Genomic DNA, 17,716 nt, shown 5'->3' on the forward strand with positions numbered 1-17,716 from the left:
TGGACTCTGCCAGGGAGGATGCTGGAGGGCTTCTCAGAGCAGGAAGCAGCCAGCTCTGGTGGTCTAGTGCTGAAGATTCGGCACCTACTGCTGCGGCCTGGGTTCATTTCCTGTCAGGAAACCACCCCACCCATCCACCAGTTGTCATACTGTGGCGGCTGTGTGTTGCTGTGATGCTGACAGCTATGCCACCGGTATTTCAATTACTGGAAGGGTCACCCATGGTGGACAGGTTTCAGCAGAGCTTCCAGACTAGACAGACTAGGAAGAAGGCCCTGGCCACCAACTCCCGAAAACGTTGGCCATGTGAACCCTATGAATCGCAACAGAGCATCGTCTGATGTAGAGCCGAAGGTGAGAGGATGGAGCAAAAAGACTGGGCAAGGTTCCCCTCTGCTGTACACAGTCTCCATAAGAGTCAGAATCCACTCAACAGCACTAACGACAACAAAAAGAAACAGGTCCCTGTAGCAGAAGGACCAATGTAAGTGAAGTCTAGACACCGGGTGGGCGTGGCATTCAACAGCACCAATGCCACAAGTACACAATGAGCATCTGGTGTGCGCTAATTGCTGGTGACACAAAGAGGCATGGGCAGGCTTTCTGGGGAGTGTGGGAGGGACAAGGGAGGAGGAGACTAGGAAGAAACCCACGGGTTGGGGGAGTAATTTGTGGAGGGTGCCGCAGTCTACCGTGGCAGGTCTTCCTTCCAGAAGCCCAAGGCAGGAGAGCTGAGCCAAGAAGGCCCTGGAATGTCAGGTAGGGGTTTCTCCTATAAGGAGTTCAGCAAGGAGGGCGGGAATAACTAGGGTGGTGCCGGGCTTGCTTGATCAAGATCTCCTCAGAGGAGTGACTTGCAGTTTCCATTTCGGTTCCCCAAGTATATCTGCGCCTAGAGGATGTGTCTGGTTACTGCACAGCCACACAGCTGACGACTGGATCTGCACAGCTGAGAAGAACTGGATCTTGTCCTCACTCAGCCAGAGGAGGACTCCTTGGTAAGCTGGGGAGGGTAGGACCCCCCAACCATCTCCCCATCCTCACAACAACTCTCTAAGGAAAGGACTATTTTCACCATTTTATAGATAAGGGAAAGTAAAAGCTCAGAGAGGTTGAGTCATGGGCCCAAGGTCACAGGTTAAGCAAGGGCAGAGCCCAGATTTGAACCCAGGTTTGTCTGACTGCTTCCTCCCTCCCCCTGAGCCCCTAAACAGTGGAGAGGGAGGGGAAACTGCTCAGATAAGTCCACACAGCTCCCCCGACTCAGCTCCGGTTCTGGAGTAGCTGAGACATGAGCAGGTGACCCCAGAAAGAGGTGGATGTTGGGGGTGCTCGTCCCTTTGGGAAATTTGGAGGAAGCAGAGGAGGTGGAGAGGGCAGGTGAGTCAGAGCCTCTCCTGCTTGTGGCCTGGCCGCCCTGAGCTGCCCCCAGAGTGCTGCTGCTGAGGCTGAGGGGGCCGAGGATTTCTTCTGAGATACAGGGGATCAGACTTGTTTCACCCGCCCCCGTCTCTGAGTGCCTGCTCAGTGCCAGGGCCTGTGGGGAAACTGAGGCCCTGAGAGGGGAGTACCTTGCCCAGGATCCCACGACAGAGACCAAGAAGGGAGATGGCAGAGCTTTGCCTCCCCTCTGCCTGGCCCTCTGCTCAGAACTGGGGGGTGATGCAGAAGTAAGAGGGGGTCTTGTGTGCCCCGAATCAGAAATGACAGCCCAGACGTAGGGAGTGAGAGGGGCACGTTGCAGAATATCTGCAGTTTTGTAATCTTAAAATAAAAAACCAAGCTGTAGACGTGTGAGTGTAACTGTAGGGTGTGAGCCCAGATCTCTGTGTCTGTACAGGTGGATTCAAACCTAGAAACTTTTGAACTATTAATATCACATTTCCCCCCTTAAATACCAGTGTCAGAAGGGCTGGTGTTGGCCTCCACTCTGCCCACCAAGAGCTGTGTGATGCTGGGCAAGTCACTTCCCCAGGAGTGATTTGTTGATATCTCTTATCCATTTTTTAAAATTGGCTTCAGCCTTGTCATGTTGATTTGTAGGATCTCTAGTGTGTTGTGGATCTTCTCCTTGTGTCTGCTGTAAGTATGGCCAATAGCGTCTCCTGGCCTCTCGTTGTACTCTGACTTGGTTTATGGTGCCCTTTGCAACCTTTAGTTTGTTTGTTTTTTTTAAAGCTTCAGTGCATTGTTGTGCACCCTAGTTGTTAGTTTAGTTCTCTATGTGAGCCGCTGCCACAGTATGACCACAGAAGGATGGTGTGTTTCCATGACCTGGAAATGAACCTGGGCCATGGCGGTGAGAGCATCAAATCTTAACCATCAAACCACTAGGGCTGGCTCATGCAATTTTTCATTGTTAAGAGGTCAAATAGATGAAACCTTCCCCTTGTGGCTTCTGGGACTTGTGTCTTAATTAGAAAGGATTCCTCAACTCAACTTTATTTTTAACATTTCTTCCAGTGCGTTTCTGGTTTTTCTTTCTGGTTTATATTTAGATCCTTTTAGGATTTATTTACTTATTTTTTGGTAGAAGCTTTTTGTTTCTCCTGCTCCTCCTCCTCCTCCTCCCCTCCCTCCTCTTCCCCTTCCCGTCCTCCTCCTCCTTTTTAATACAGGACATTTTTAGTGGGTACCTACTGCACTCAAAGAGGAACAAGACTTTTTGTTGTGCCTTCAAAGGATCCCCCAGTGCAGTAAGGAAATGACCCCCCACCATGTCCCCCCAAAGCTCCTGCAGCAGCTAGTGAACAAGGGTGGGAGGAGGCTGCAGGGTGCCGGGCAGATGTCCAGACCTGGGCCCTGCCTCGTGGAGGAGGGGAGGCTTTGGACTATCCTGCTAAAGGCTTGGGCATGATTCAGATTGTAGCTGGGACCCACGTTTTTCTGCAATTCTCTCTTACTCTTTCTCCTCATGTAAAAATGTCATGGCTGCAGTAGGAGCCATGGATAAATGGAAACTCAGAAATCTAATACAACTGTCGAAAGTGCATTACATGAGGAGGTAATTTGCCTGAAATCTGAGTCTTGGTCTTGTTTGTTCTCAGCCAGAAAGAGCTTTCACCAAGATAACCAAGAAAAACAAATGGAACTACTCAACTGCGAGTGAAATTGGGGCTGTGCTGTGTTGTGCAGAGGCTGGTTTTTTATGTCCGAGTAATGGCGCCTACCTCAGATTTTAGCCAGGCTGTGCCCGGGAGGTGGAGGGAACCCCTAGAGGCACTGGGACAGGAGGTGCAGCAAGAATAGATGGGGCCCCTGCTGGGGTGCTCAGAGTCCAATGGAGGAGACAGAGAGCTGAAGAACCTTAACAGACATAGAACTACAACCAGCAAAGTGGAATATTCCAGAGAGCCTGGAGAGTTCTTGGGGGAGCCAACAGGAGGAGGCAGCTTTGGAGCTGGGCCTCTAAGGACAGGTCAACTTTCACCTGGTGAGGAAGGTGGGGAAGGCACGCCAGGGGGAGGGAGCAGCCTGAGCAGAGGCCTGGAGGCTGGGTGTAGTCAGAGGCGGAAGTTGGGAGTCCTCGGACGTGCCAGGACCAAGCCAATGTGGAGGCAGGGAGAGGGGAGGAAGACAGGAGTTCAGGGCAGTCAGCCAGGCCCCCCTGACTGCTCTGGGCTAAGGAGTTTGAACTTGATCCTGTTTTAACCCCTCCTTTCCTTTCCCTGCAGCCACTTGGAGGAGATGCTTTGGTGAGAATCTCTGCCCTGCTGTGTCCTGAGATCTTAAGAGATGATGGGGATAGAGGGCTCCCTATGTGGGCCATGCATTTGGGCAGGGGCAGGCTTCCTCCAGGGTCCTCCCTTCCCCCACCAACAGCCTTTCTGGTAATTGAGCAGCCAGCGGCTACCAAGGAGGACACCCTGTGTGCTAATCAAGCAGGAGGGAAAAATGTCAGCATCAACACCCAGCTGAGGCCCAAGACAAGGGTGAGGGCCAGGCCAAGAATGGCAGAGAAGGACGGGAAGGATGAGATGGAGGGTGCAGACCCGTTTACAAATGTTTGGCATCATCCAGGATCCAGCTCTTTCTGCCTGCACACTCCTCCTTTGGCTCTCTGTGTCAGCTCTTGGGCCTCGTGTTTCAGGATGTCCATAGGCTGCCCCGGCTCCTGGTGTCATGCAGCATTCAAAGCAGGAGAAGGAGGAAGGGGCCAGCTAGCTCTCCTCTCACACCTTCTCTTATAGCTGGAAGCCCCCAAGACCCTCTCAGCTGACTTCCCCTGTGTGTTCTTGGCCAGAACTGGGTCACACAGTCACCCCTCGCTGCAGAGGGGCCCAGGAAACACATGCTCGATGTTGAGGCCCAAAGATGAGAGGCAGCCAAGTCAAGGGGGAGGCCAGAGCCTTTGGAGGAGGGTGGAATTGCAGTGGAGCTGGTGGGCAGAAAAGTGTCAAAGACCATGGGAACATTTGTGTTGTTAAGATCAAGTTCAAGAGCAAAGATCAGCAGCCAGAAATGGATCAGGGCCAGGGAATGACCCAGTGACAGGGCAGGGAAAGAGAAAGGATCCTGCTTGGGGCCATCCCCACCCTTCCTGTTCCTGCCTTGGTTACCTGACAGCTGCCTCTGTTTATTCTTTCCTCCTCACGTGATAGAAGCAGTATATACCCGCATCCATCCTGTCAGTGCCCTCCAGCCTTAGGCCACCAGGGACACTCCTGTAGTGAACAAGTTGGGTTTATTACTCCTGGTGAGGAAGACCCACGAGCATCTCAGTAGGAGGGTGTTAGACAGAACCGATTCTAGGATTTGGGCTTTAGTCGGGTGATTTGGGGGAGGCTCTGAGGAAACGAGGCACACTCTAGATGGGGTGCTGCAGAAAGTGGGGGCAGTTCTATCAGTTGGTGTCTCAATAATCTTGTCTATAGAGAGGAGAGACCAGAACGAGGATAAAGTTATAATTGGTAAAGAGGAAACAGTCGTTCTTTTCAGCCAAGGGAGGGAGTGTTTGGTGTCTTGTGGGTGGCACAGAGACCTTGTTTTCGTCTTTGTGTAGACAGAATTATGAAGTGGCCTTGCTCTGTCTCATGTTGTCATGGTCTCAGAGTAGCCCTGTCTGGGGCTGGTGTCTGTGAGATCATTGATGTCCAATAGAAGAAGAGCATCACCTAGTTGTGAGTGCCAGGTCAGCTTCCGGATGCCAGGGGTTGTTCTTTTTTTCTTTCTCAGTCCCTTATCAACAGTTTCATAAGCAAATATAAGAAAAATGCCCATATATATTAAGATTCCCCTTCTTATTAAAATCAATTCACAATTAAACATTCCCCATTATACTAACTCCTCTTTGCATTACAACCTCCTTTTTTAAACCTTTACATTTACCCATTTACCTTTTCTGTATACTTTGCCTCAACTCTTCTCATTTGGGTATTATTATGAACTCATGGCCTTTCATAGACTCAACTTGACCCAATTAAACATGATCATATAATCATTACCAATTATTGTTATGGTTCTATGTAATTTGTTAGGACTTACCAGTGGGTGCTCCTTTGAGCCCTGCTCTGAACATCTTTGAAAGCATCCTTGCCTCTGGAGTAGCAGATATTGCAGACCCATGGAATCCAGCTCCCCTTCAAGGAGTCCTGCTTCCTTTGAGGAGAGAAAAGCCCACGGTGCATATGTGAGTGGGCAAGGTGTTGCTAGAAAATACATCTGTTTAAGGTTAGAGTTCACTCTGATTATTCTAGTTTAAAACATGTCATCATCCCTACTTTACTTAGAGAACTTAGTGTCACCAACCACCAAAGTTTCTCCTACCCTGACCGTTGTCACCCCAGGAGTCAGGCTTATTTCTTACTGGCACTTGATCCAACTGCTTCCATAATCTGTAAGGTGGTCATGCCAGAAACCAACCCATTATTGTGACTAGCATTTACTAACTACTATAAAGGGACTTTTGCTTTCTTAAAAATAAAACAAAAATCAAAGTATTAAGTGCATATGGTTAAAACAAATCGGTTGGTACAGAGGACACTGGTCACCTCCTTCCCAATTAAAAGCTATTGCTTTTAATTTTTAACTTCTTCTTTTGGTAGTTAATCAGTGTCTTTAAATAATATTCTTACATTGGGAGATACAATAGTGTGAGGGTTTGTGCTCCGGGAACAGGAAGCCTAGATTTGAATTCTGGCTCTCGCATTAGCTGGGTGCTTTGGATAAATTATTCAACCTCTCTGAGCTTCGGTTTCCTTTCTTACACACTCATTGCGAGAGTTAAATATGAGTTAATGCAAACCAAGCACTAAGAACGGTGCCTGGTGCAAAGCAAGGGGTCATCAACCACAATAGCTAATAAATACTAGCTATTGCATTTTTCTTTTTCTCAATTCTTAAAATCTGATATTATTTATTTATTTCCTACCAGGATAGATAAGAATTTCACTTATATTTAAACTTTTTCTTATACTCCCTCTCCACCTTCTTCCAATATCATTTTATCATTTATTTTATATCCTCTATGAGAAAATTTTGTAGTTGTACATAATTCACTTACACCTTTATTTCTCGTGCCCTCAACTGCAGCCAGTATTTCTTGACTCCTCACTTTGTAAAATGAGGATATTAATTCTCCTTCTTCCGCCTCAGGGTTTCACCACCCAACTTCTTTCATTGTACTTTAATTTCCATAATGATTGGCAACAGGTATATTTAGTTCTCATATTTAAATGCTCTGTTTTGTCCTAAAAGTTAAAAATCAAACAGGCGTGTTTACATTTTTGTGATATTTTAAACGTTCTTACCGTAGAGCTAACACGTACAGGACAGCTGCTCGTGGTTTCTTGAGCCGCTTCAGTTTCTCCTGATGTTTCTAATTGCCTTCGTTTTTACCCCTTTTACTGTCTGTCTTCAATATTTCCTCAATTTCTTTCAAACTGCACACCGTGTGAGGTGCTATATCAAGTCCCGTTTCCCCACGGAACTCTTCTCTTCTTTTTTTTTTTTTTTTTTTTAATTTTTTGTTTATTGCAGTAACATTGGTTTATAACATTGTAAAAATTTCAGGAGTACATCATTATACTTCTATTTCTGCATAGATTACATCATGTTCACCACCAAACACTAATTACAACCCATCACCACACACATGTACCGAATTATCCCTTTCACCCTCCTCCCTCCCTCCTCCCTTCCCCTCTGGTAACCACCAATCCAATCTCTGTCCCTATGTGTTTGTTTATTGTTGTTATTATCTACTACTTAATGAAGGAAATCATACGGTATTTGACCTTCTCCACTTCTTATTCCATTTTGGACTGGATGCTCGCTAGGGCTGCTGCCTGCCCAGCTGTAATCCTCAGATTCCCTTCTCTCAGGGTTGATTTTCCTGATTCCTGGAATCTCTCTCTCTTGGATATCCTTCATCCCACCCCTTAAACACACATACACAGTTTTGTTTTTCATTTTGTGGTTTCCTTTTTTATTTCTTTTTTGCTGCAACTCATTCTCAAGTGACTTTCTAAGGAACGATTGTGGATGGAAACTTTTCTATTCCCCACTTAGCTCCATTTCTTCTGTCATCTTTGAGTTTAGTTATCTGGCAGGCTTCCTTGACCTTCTCTCCCAACCTTTCTTTAGAGTTCTTTATTTTGTCAGTTTGTCAACCACCTTTTCATTCCATGATCTCTTTTTTTGTTGCATTATTTTTTTCCCTTTCAGTGCTTGTTCTCATTTTATGAATAAAATAACTTTCTCATCTCCCTGAAGACATGGGTTCAAGTTTTAAAAGATTATTTTCTATTTTCAAATTTATCCATTTCTTCTGGTCTCGTTTTCTTTATCTTAATTACCCTTTTCCATGTTGTTGTCTTTCTCACATATCTGACCCTAGATGCCCATTAGTATTTATGTGGGAGGTAGGTTGACTGGCAGGTTTCCCTGTAGAATTAGAAGAGGACCTATAAATGCCAAAATACAGACATATTTTTCCTGGAGTCTCTCAATTCTGATTTTTTCCCTCTAGTGTAGACCTAAGGCTGCTGTGAACATAGGATGGGATGTGGGGATGGTGAACTTATCCCCTGCTTTCCCCCTCTGCCTCCCTCTCATCTTCAGTCTCCCTCTCTGAGGCTCTGCCTGGCAGACCATTCTTCTTGCCCACACGCCCTCTCTCTGTTTCTCTGATAGCAGCTCCCTCCTCTCCTCTTTATTCAGCTATCGCTTCTCCATCCAGTCAGTCTTCAAAAATCTGTTGAGGTCTCCTGTCTCCTGTTGACCCCATTCCCATTTCTCATTGGCAGCAGAGTGAGGAGAGGCAGTGTGTGGGTTCTTGAGTCCAGCAGGCAGATTTGAACCTTGACCCAGGTCTACCACTTACAAGATTTCTGAACTTGGGCAAGTCATGTAACATCTGTGCTTCAGTTTCCTTATCTGTAAATGGGGATAGAAATAGTACACACCTCAATGGTTACTAGAAGAATACGAGTTATTATTTGTAAAGTCTTAGAGCAATTTGGTGCAGAGCAAAGACCACAAATGTAAACCACACTTGCATGAGCTATTATTATACCTATAAATACCTTTACTGTCGTTTCAGTCCGGTCTCAAGGCAGGTAGGTGACCGATGCTCTTTTGCTTTCTTAAAATAGTGCCTAAACATAATCAACATTTGCTTTCTTTCCTCATCTCCCAAAGCAAGATAATGACAAGCAGAATCAAAAGAAATTCTCTGTATATAAAGATCTGTTTTTTTTTAAAAAAAAGACCACTGAGAACTCATAAAACTGAAAAGATGGACACCCTCATATACTGTAACTGTGAATTAGTATAATTTTTTGCATAACAGTGGAGTTCCAGATATGAAAAAATGTTTACAGTTGATGCCCTCAGACCTGGTCATTCTACTTCTAGAAATTTGTGAAAGAAACAATCTCAAATGCAGGCAAAGTTTTATGTGAGGAGAGTGTTCCTTGCACTAGTATTTACATAAAGAATTAGGAACAACCTAAGGTCCAGGAGTTAAGGAGGACAGTAGATGGGCCTGGGCACCATCAGAAGGGCTCAGCAGTCCACAGCTGGGTGTGGGGAACAGGCCAGGGCCCAGCAGGACTCCAGGACCTTATGGGGAGAAGGATCTTGCAGAAGCAAGGAGGCTACAGGCTTTGGGAAGATGCAGCACCAGGAAATTTATCAAGACAGAGAATGGTGCACAGGTGCAGGACATCATTTTGGAATGAGAAGCATTGTTTACAATTAAACATATACCCGTGACTAAGTATTTTTGTCTATTAAAGAAAGTAGAGCATAGTTGTCATGAACACGGGATTTGGACCAAAAAGACTTGGGTTCAAGCCCTGGCTCTGGCACTACTGTGAAAACTTGGGCTAACCTGAGTTGAGGTGAAAACCTAAACTGTGTGATGGTTTCCTCCACTTTAAAATGGGAGCCAGAGTAACACCCACCTCATGGAGTGTGTGAGAGTATTCAATGAGGGAACACATGAGGAGCCTGGCACATCGTAGGTACTCCATCAATATTAGCTACTATCAATCAGTAAACACAAGTGTTCCCAAGCTCAAGTAATTTCCAGAACATTCCTTCCTGTCTTTTCTTCTGTGTTTGGTTTTATTACTTCTACAACTTCTCAGATGGCAGTCTCCTTGTCTGATTATCTTCTCCTTGTGCCCCCAAAGGACGGCAGGACTCTGACTTGTCTCAAGAGCAAGCAGAAGGGAGATGAGTAACTCTCCTTAAATAGCAGCCTGCAGAGCCCAGGAGACAGAGAAACACATTGGGTTAAGTCCATTTTGGCATTTCCGGTCATCCCAGAGGGAACCACTGGAGACCTGCCCCTCACTGCACCCTGTTGCCACAACTGGCACACGTTTGACCCCACAATTTGTTTTCTCTTCCCCAAGGGTGAAGCAACACCTCCTTCCAACCTGGACGCAGACTGGTGAGCTGTCAGAGAAAACTCTGAGATTCTGCTGCTGACACCATGACCTCAGAAGCCTGCGGGGTCAGCCCAGGTAGTCAGCTTCCTCTTCTCTGCTGGTTCCTCCTGACAACCTAGTATTGAGGGTGGCACCTCTAGGCTGAGTTAACCTACCGAGGAATCAAGAAGGGAATTGATGAGCATCCTCGAGCCCCTCTTAGGGGAGCTCCCCCTGGGGATCATGGGGGCATCTCCTTCCAGGTCCTCTCCTCAGGGTGCCATGGCCCAGGTGCCCACTTCCTCCCTACCTTGCAGTCCATCAGATGACTCAGAGTGAGGCCAGGACTGCCGGCTGAGGGGGACAGCAGATGGGGGAGGAGAGATGGAGTCCCAAGGCGGGAGAGGGAGAAGAGGTGACCAGCAACCCTGGAGGCTTCTCCTACCTTCCCGCCCCGTCCAGCGTCCCTCCTCACTCTGGCTGACACTGAGGTGTTACCAACGGAGGCCGTTCCCTCCAACTCTTGCCCTGCTGTCAGCCCAACTGCTTTGTGAGGGGCAGCAGGCCACTAAACTGGACCCCAGTCTGGCATTTGCGCCCTCCCATCTGTGTGACCTGGAGCACTCCTTACCTAACCTCACCTGTAAAATGAGAACATTTCCTTGTGTTGTCATGGGGATCGAATATAATGTGTGCATGTGGCCTGGGCCAGTGCCTGCCACACAGTAGGTCCTCCCAAAGGGTTGTTGCTGTCCCCTCTCCCTGGAACCAGTTAGTTCCAGGTAGAAACCTTCCCCCTCCCCCATTATCCCCTCCCCTCGTGGCGGTGTCAGGGCACCTGCCCTGTGCTCCCACTAATAAGCACCTACTTACCGGGTGTGACTGCCTTGGGCAGGTACTGATTCTGTTGATCTCCAATACCACTGCAGAGGCCCAGCTGTCAGTTATCCCCCCGACCCCCACACCAATCAATAAATCCGCAGATTTACTGCTGGGGGTTCTGTCTATCTCAGTCCTGCTTTCCTCTCTCCCTGGAGTGAATCAGGAGAAGAAAAAAATGAAACAACCATCCAGCCACCCACATCCACACTAGGATTCCTCAAGTCCAGTTTTCTCAGAACTGCTTTCTTTCCCGTCACTGTGTCACCCTGGCAACCAAATCAAACTCTCCCAGCAGCCACCTAGAATAGGGAATTGTGCTTTACTTGGGCACCGTGAAGGACAACGGAGGGGAGGAGAGATCAGATGCCAGGAGCTCCCCAGCAGGCTCTGGGATCCTGGACGGAGGGCTCAGGCTGGTGGATCCCTGAGGACAAACTCTCCCTCGGAAACAAGACGATCTCTTGTTTAACAAATGGGCCAGCCTGGGGTCAGAGGTGCCAATGGGGAGCTGTGTCCCCGGAGACCAGCCTGGGGGGAAGGTGGTGATACAGATTGATCACCAGGATGCGAGCTGAGTCCAGCCCCCATCCACCTGAAGAGTCCCCCTCCACTGCCCATCTAATGCACCCGTGATTAGCAGGAGGAATCCTCTTTGCATGGTTGTTTTACTCAACAGTCGGTAGTCTGACATACTATTTTCATATTTAAAAAAAGTAGATATACTCTAGGGTAGAATGCAAAAATCACAGGAATTTTTAAAACATAAGGAGGCTTCAAAGTAATATCAGAGAAACATCTGTGAGTTGGCCTTGGATTCAGCTCCTGACCTTTCTGCTTGCTGGCTTTGGCCGTCACTTGTCCTGTCTGAGTCTCCCTTTCTTCTTCTGGGGGAGTAAGAATAATGCCCTTTGTGTGTGTATATGGCAGGACACATATTTTATATCATGTTCAGTACATGCTCATATATATACTATTCCCAGTGTCTTATCTGCAATTCCATAATCTCCAAATCCTTGAAAAGCACACGTTTTTTGGTGACTCATTTGGGCAGTAATCTTGCCTTGTTCTGAGCTGAGACTATTTATAGCCATATAGACATTATCTATCCCATTTAATGTGAATATTCATTTGTTTCCCTGTTGAAACACAAATGCATTTGTTTTCAGGATTCTTCCCAGACCCTGCTGGAAGTGTTAAGTAATATACTATATCTGCCCTGTATTCTCTTTCTAAAGGTATAAAATTCTGAATTCCTACACACATCTGGATCCCAGGAATTAGATAATTAGTTCTGGAGGCTGGAAGTCCAAGATCAAGGTGCTGGCAGGTTGGTTTCTGGTGAGGACTCTCTTCCTGGTTTGCAGACGGCCGCCTTCTTGCTCTCTCCTCACATGGCTTTTCCTCTGTGTGTGCAGAGAGAGAAAGATTGAGAGAGAGCTCTCTGGTGTTTCTTCATCTTCTTATAAGGAGACAAGTCTATCGGATTAAGCCCTACACTTATGACCTAATTTAACCTTCATCATCTCCTTAAAGGCCCTATCTTCAAATACAGTCACATTGGTGGGGGTCAGGGCTTCAACATATGAATTTTGGGAGGACACATGTCAGTCCATGACACCAGGTGACTCCATCAAAAATACCCAAGGTGACAGCTATGGAAGAAGATTAACACTTAACCCCTTATATGGAATACCATTTATGCTCTACCACAATCTCTTCTAAGCTTATTGCTTTGTCTTTCCATCCAGAAAGCAAAAGCTGTCTTCAGGATGCCATTGAGTATTTCCAGAACAGAGTGAGCAGAGAGGAACTGCAGCTCCTGCTGACTGATGTTGAGGCCTGGGAGCAACTTGTGGCTGAGGATGGTTTGTCCAGGTAACCTTCACAGGGTGCCCCAGGAATGTTACCCAGATCTCCCCCCAGGGCTAGTTTCCTTCTGGCAGGCACACCTCCTCCAGGCGGTCTCCTGTGGTTGAGGTTGAGTATATCCCTTCTCAAAAATCCATGAGGACTGGTTCCTCCATGTCATGTGCTGACAGTGAATGGCCTTGGGTTGAGAAGAGATGAAACCTGCAGGGGGCAGGTAATGTGACCTTGGGTAGGTTACATAACTACTCTCTGCCTTAGTTTTTTCATCTGTTCAATGTTATTATGAGGAAAATAAGACAATGCATGTAAAGTGCTTAGTATAATGGCTGACACATAGTAGGTGCTCAGTTAATGTTAACTTTTAAAAAGATTGCTGGGAAGAGACAGGAGCCAAGGGTCTTCTTCCTGGAAATGAGAGCCAAGCAGGTCTTCCTTTGGGAAAAGTCAGAAAAATCCTGACACAATCAGTTTGTGTCCCCGGGGATTCTGGCTAGAGCCCTTTCTCTCCCTAACTAAGAAACTGTACAAACACTTCAGGATCCTGCTAGCTCATAAGGTGGAGAGGCTGGAGTGGAGTTGGACCGAGCAGGGTTGGATCCAGACTCTCTCTCTGCCCAGCTCTGGGGCTCTGGGCTTATGTCTTGGAGTCTCAGATTCGTCATCTGTTCAGTGGGAGCAGCAATTCAATCTGATAGGCTTGTGTAGAAGGCCTTAGGGTGAACTGCAGGGCCAAAGATGGCTACCAAGTGCAATCATCCTCTCCAAAGCCCCAGGGTGGCCTGGACCAGGGTCAGAGCTGGGGGTCAGCATGCAACACGGGTGGGTCCAGGTTGGAGGACTAGTAGGAAGGCTTAGGCAGCAGGGCAGGACTAGAGTGAGGTGACTGAGGTGCCCAGGGCACAAACTTGAAGAGACAATGGATGTAGCAGAGGTCCAGTGAGTGGGAGACGAGACAATTCTTCCCTCCCTGATTTGTTTCCCTCACTGCTGGGCAGAGGGCCGTGGGTGACCGTTTCCTCCACGCCCTACCTGGGAGCTGGGGGTTTCTCAACTGCTATTTGGGACCCTCTTCTAGTTTACACAGAGTAGCCCCTTACCAGTGGGAAGGCAGTGTTGCTTAGTGATAACTCCCAACCTCAGAGTGGGTGGCTGCCCATTTTGTGTAACTTGAGGGACTCTAAGGAGACTCACAAGTCCCCACCAAGGAGGAAAGTATTTTCTCCACTAGTTTGTCCAAATGCAGGTCTTTTCAGGCTTAGTGAGTCACACAAAAGGTTCTTAAAGCCTCTTGAGTCTTGAAGAGGTTCCATGAAGTTACACATGTCCTTGGTGTGCATGCATGTGAAGTTGTCACCAGCTAAGGTGTGAGCTAGGCTGGTGACACCTCAGAGGGTGGGGTGCTGGATGGTGGGTCAGGAGTCAGGGAGGGGGCTGGAGAGTCTGAGGGGAATGAAGGGTAACAGCAGATCTACCGCTTCCCACTCAATTGGGGCAGTGGCTGGACCCAGTGACCTTCAGCTGAGAAGGTCAAAGGGCATCAGGCTTGGAGGAGAGCTGATGCCAGGCAAAATGATCAGTAAGGTCCCTTCTAGCTCTGCATTTTTTGGGTTTTGTTTAAATCTAAGTACACAGAATTAGCCGAATTGCAAAGTCTGGAAGCACAGTCCCTAGACCACCCTTACGTTTGAGAACAACTGCAAATTTGCGGGGTTCCCAAAACCACTCTCAGATTTGATAATTCCATAGAAGGACTCTCAGAGCTCACTGAAAGCTGTTATACTCACGTTACACTTTATTATAGAGGAGGGACACAGGTTACAGTCAGCCAAAGGGAGAGACACATAGGGCAGAGTCTGGGCGGGTTTCAAACGTGAAGCTTCCATTGTCCTCAGGACGCATGACTCTTCTGTATTCAATGTGTGACACTGCACATGGAGCATTGCCAACCAGGGAAGCTCACTCTGTGAAAGAAAAAAATTATCCTGACACTTAAAATGGTCAGGAAGACTTTCCTCAGGACTGTTGCAGTAGATGTCAAGACTATCACAATAAAGGAGAGAGAGACAGGGCTCAACTCTGAATTCAGCAGAGACAGCTGGGGATTTATAGCCAGTGAGCAGAATGAGTGGGTTGATGGATGGAAAATTAGTAAGAAGAGACATTAACAGTAAGGGGATTCTTACTAATGGCAGGTCAAGGACTTACACGACAAAGGTAGAGGGTGAGGAACATGATGAGATATCAAGGGTGATGATATGTCAAGAGTGGGGAGATTCTCACTAAACTGACTTGGCAAGATTCTACCTAAGCCAGGGAGACATAGCCTGGCAATGACAGGACTTGGGTAAAGGGTTCAGAAGAGCCTGACTAAAGTTTGATCATGAAGAGTCTTTGTCAACCTGAGCCTCAATATGCAGAGTTTTTATTGGGACTCAATCACATGCCCACATGGCTGAACTGTAGTCTCCAGCCCCTCCTGGAGGCCAAACTAATGCCTTTAGTTTCCAGTTCCTCCAAAGGTTAGACCACTTGACCCAAAGTCCCCATCTTACATCACCCTGTCAGACTGTCCAGTGGCCAAAGGCCCAGGCAAACAAAGATACTCCTATCAGCCAGAACATTCTAGGGGCCAGAGATGAATTCCCAGTAGCCAAGCGCAAAGGGCAGACCTCTCTGTGGGGGAGGTTAATTATTCACTACACACTAAGAGTCTCTGAATGAAGGTTTTTCTGCTCCAATCCTACTTCTCTTTGTTCATCTATGGAGTTTCACTCTACAAACACTTTGGTGGTGATGGTGCAGACCTGCCTTAGAGTGAGAAGTCATCTTCTTCAAATACTTACTACTTAACAGCATCTTAAGACGACTTTTACTTATATATTCACTGATGGAATAAGTACCGCGGAGCATCTACAATGTACAAAACATGTGTTTAACATTGAAAGAAAAATTCTTTACATTTGTAAAATTCTTTTCCATTTGATTTATCGTAAAAGTTCTGTAATTTATGCAGGAGAGATCTTATCAAGTCCATTTTACAGATAAGCAAACTGCCTTTCTTAATCACTTGACCTTCACTGTTACAGCGAAGACGCATGTGCACTACATGAAGGTCTGAATGAGCTGAACACAGACATGGCCATGGAACACAGACATGATCCAAAAAGACCAACTGTATAGGAAGAAGATCATGGACGAGTTTCCTCGGGTGAAACGGGAGCTTGAGGAGCGCATAGGAAAGCTCCACGCACTTGCAGACAAGGTTGACAAGGTGCACAGGGACTGCACCATCTCCAACGTTGTGGCAGCCTCCACTGGCACTGTGTCTGGCATCCTGACCATCCTTGGCCTGGCTCTGGCACCCGTGACAGCAGGGGTCAGTCTGGCACTCTTGGCAACTGGGATAGGGCTGGGAGCAGCAGCTGCTGTGACCAGTGTGTCCACCAGCATTGTGGACTCCTCAAGCATGTTGTCAGCAAAAGCTGAAGCCAGTCGCCTGGCATTAATTGACAGTGACAAAAGGGAGGTGGTAGAGGAAACTCTACGTCACAGCACACCGCATAGTCTTTCTTTTTTTTTTTTTTTTTTTTTTTTTTTTTTTTTGTGAGGAGATCAGCCCTGAGCTAACATCCGCCAATCCTCCTCTTTTTTTGCTGAGGAAGACGGCCCTGGGCTAACATCGGTGCCCATCTTCCTCCACTTTATATGGGACGCCGCCACAGCATGGCTTACCAAGCAGTACTTCGGTGCGCGCCCGGGACCCGAACCAGCGAACCCCCGGGCCGCCGCAGCGGAGCGCGCGCACTTAACCGCTTGCGCCACCGGGCCGGCCCCCCGCATAGTCTTTCTTGATCAAAGAATTCCACCCAAGTCGTGGTAAATATTAAGAAGAACGTCCATGCTATCAAGCTAGCCAAAGCCAAACCTCACTTAGCAGCCTATACCAAATTCCTCATGGCCATTGGGAGAATCTCGGTCCAAAGAGGCAAGCAGATACAGAAAGCTTTTGGAGGCACCACGCTGGCAATGGCCAAAGGAGCCCGGATTATGGGTGCGGCCACTGCAGGTGTCTTCCTTCTGATGGATGTGATCAGCCTTGTGGAAGAGTCACTTCATTTGCATGAGGGGGCAAAGGCAGAGTCGGCTGAAGGGCTGAGGCAGCAGGCTCAGGAGCTGGAGAGGGTGTTGGAGGAGCTCACCCAGATCCATGAGAGGCTGCAGTAGGGCCTCATTCCATGACCCCCAGAGCACTGCAGGGAGTGGGGACGTGTTCTGGACAAAGGCATGGAGATATCTTATTAGAGGGAAAAAGAGGGCAAGGTAAAGTTTATGGGAGTGGGTGTTAAGGAGCTTGGCATTTCTGTAGCTGAACACAACAAGGGAATGGTTAATGCAGATGGCAGGTGAGTCAAAGAGAAGGAATTGGAGGAATTTCAATTCCTCTCCTTTGAAGAAAGAATTCCTTTCTTCAAAGGAAGAAAGTGGAGCCTATAATAAGGGAGGAGAGGGTCTTAGGAGTGAGGGGAATTGGGAGAAACTATTTATTTTGGACTAAAGAAGACATTGAAGGCATGGATAGAGAGGCGTGGAGTAACAAGCAATGAGAAAGCTAGGAATACTACAGAATTGAAAATAGGAGAAAGCTAGAGAGTTAGAATTGATGGAATATGGAAAAGTAACATGGCTCATCTACTGACCCTCCCCATCCTTTGATGTCCCAGCAAGAATGGAGTCTTTCCTTGGTGGTGGTCTTCTGCCCTACCTTTTCATTATCGACTCACCTTAGTCTTTCAGCAGCTTCACCTTAGTTAAGTAGTGACTTCTTTATGATGACGATGATGATGATTCTGGTGATGATGATGGGAGCCATGGTGGTGGTGATGGTTGTGATGATGATTTTGGTGGTGATGACAGCAGAGTACGTGGAACATTTGGCAAGTCACTGGTGCTCTTTGGGGCCAGGGTACACAGAGAGATCAATGAAGTTCCAATGAAATTGCAAATGCTGTTTTGTAATAGAGGTTTATTTGAAAAAACAAAGTGAAACCAGATGCCGACATCAGGTTAAGGAACCTAGTGATGTGTTG

At 47.3% G+C, this 17,716-nt stretch overlaps 1 protein-coding gene and 1 long non-coding RNA gene across 2 annotated transcripts; both read left to right on the plus strand.

The window, feature by feature from the left end:
* The first annotated feature begins 664 nt into the window (after positions 1-664).
* LOC131421693 (uncharacterized) lies at positions 665-3,801 on the plus strand. Its single transcript, XR_009223931.1, has 3 exons — positions 665-759; positions 882-998; positions 3,675-3,801. It is a non-coding gene; the product is annotated as an uncharacterized LOC131421693 (long non-coding RNA).
* A 6,066-nt stretch (positions 3,802-9,867) lies between these two features.
* LOC131421429 (apolipoprotein L2-like) lies at positions 9,868-16,868 on the plus strand. Its single transcript, XM_058567997.1, is given in 5 exon segments — positions 9,868-9,974; positions 12,509-12,635; positions 15,716-15,781; positions 15,783-16,202; positions 16,481-16,868. Coding segments are annotated over 5 exon segments (1,032 nt in total). The 5' UTR covers positions 9,868-9,943.
* Positions 16,869-17,716: the final 848 nt, after the last annotated feature.

The sequence above is a fragment of the Diceros bicornis genome, chromosome 25 (assembly GCF_020826845.1).
Source record: "Diceros bicornis minor isolate mBicDic1 chromosome 25, mDicBic1.mat.cur, whole genome shotgun sequence".
Taxonomy (NCBI): Eukaryota; Metazoa; Chordata; class Mammalia; order Perissodactyla; family Rhinocerotidae; genus Diceros; species Diceros bicornis.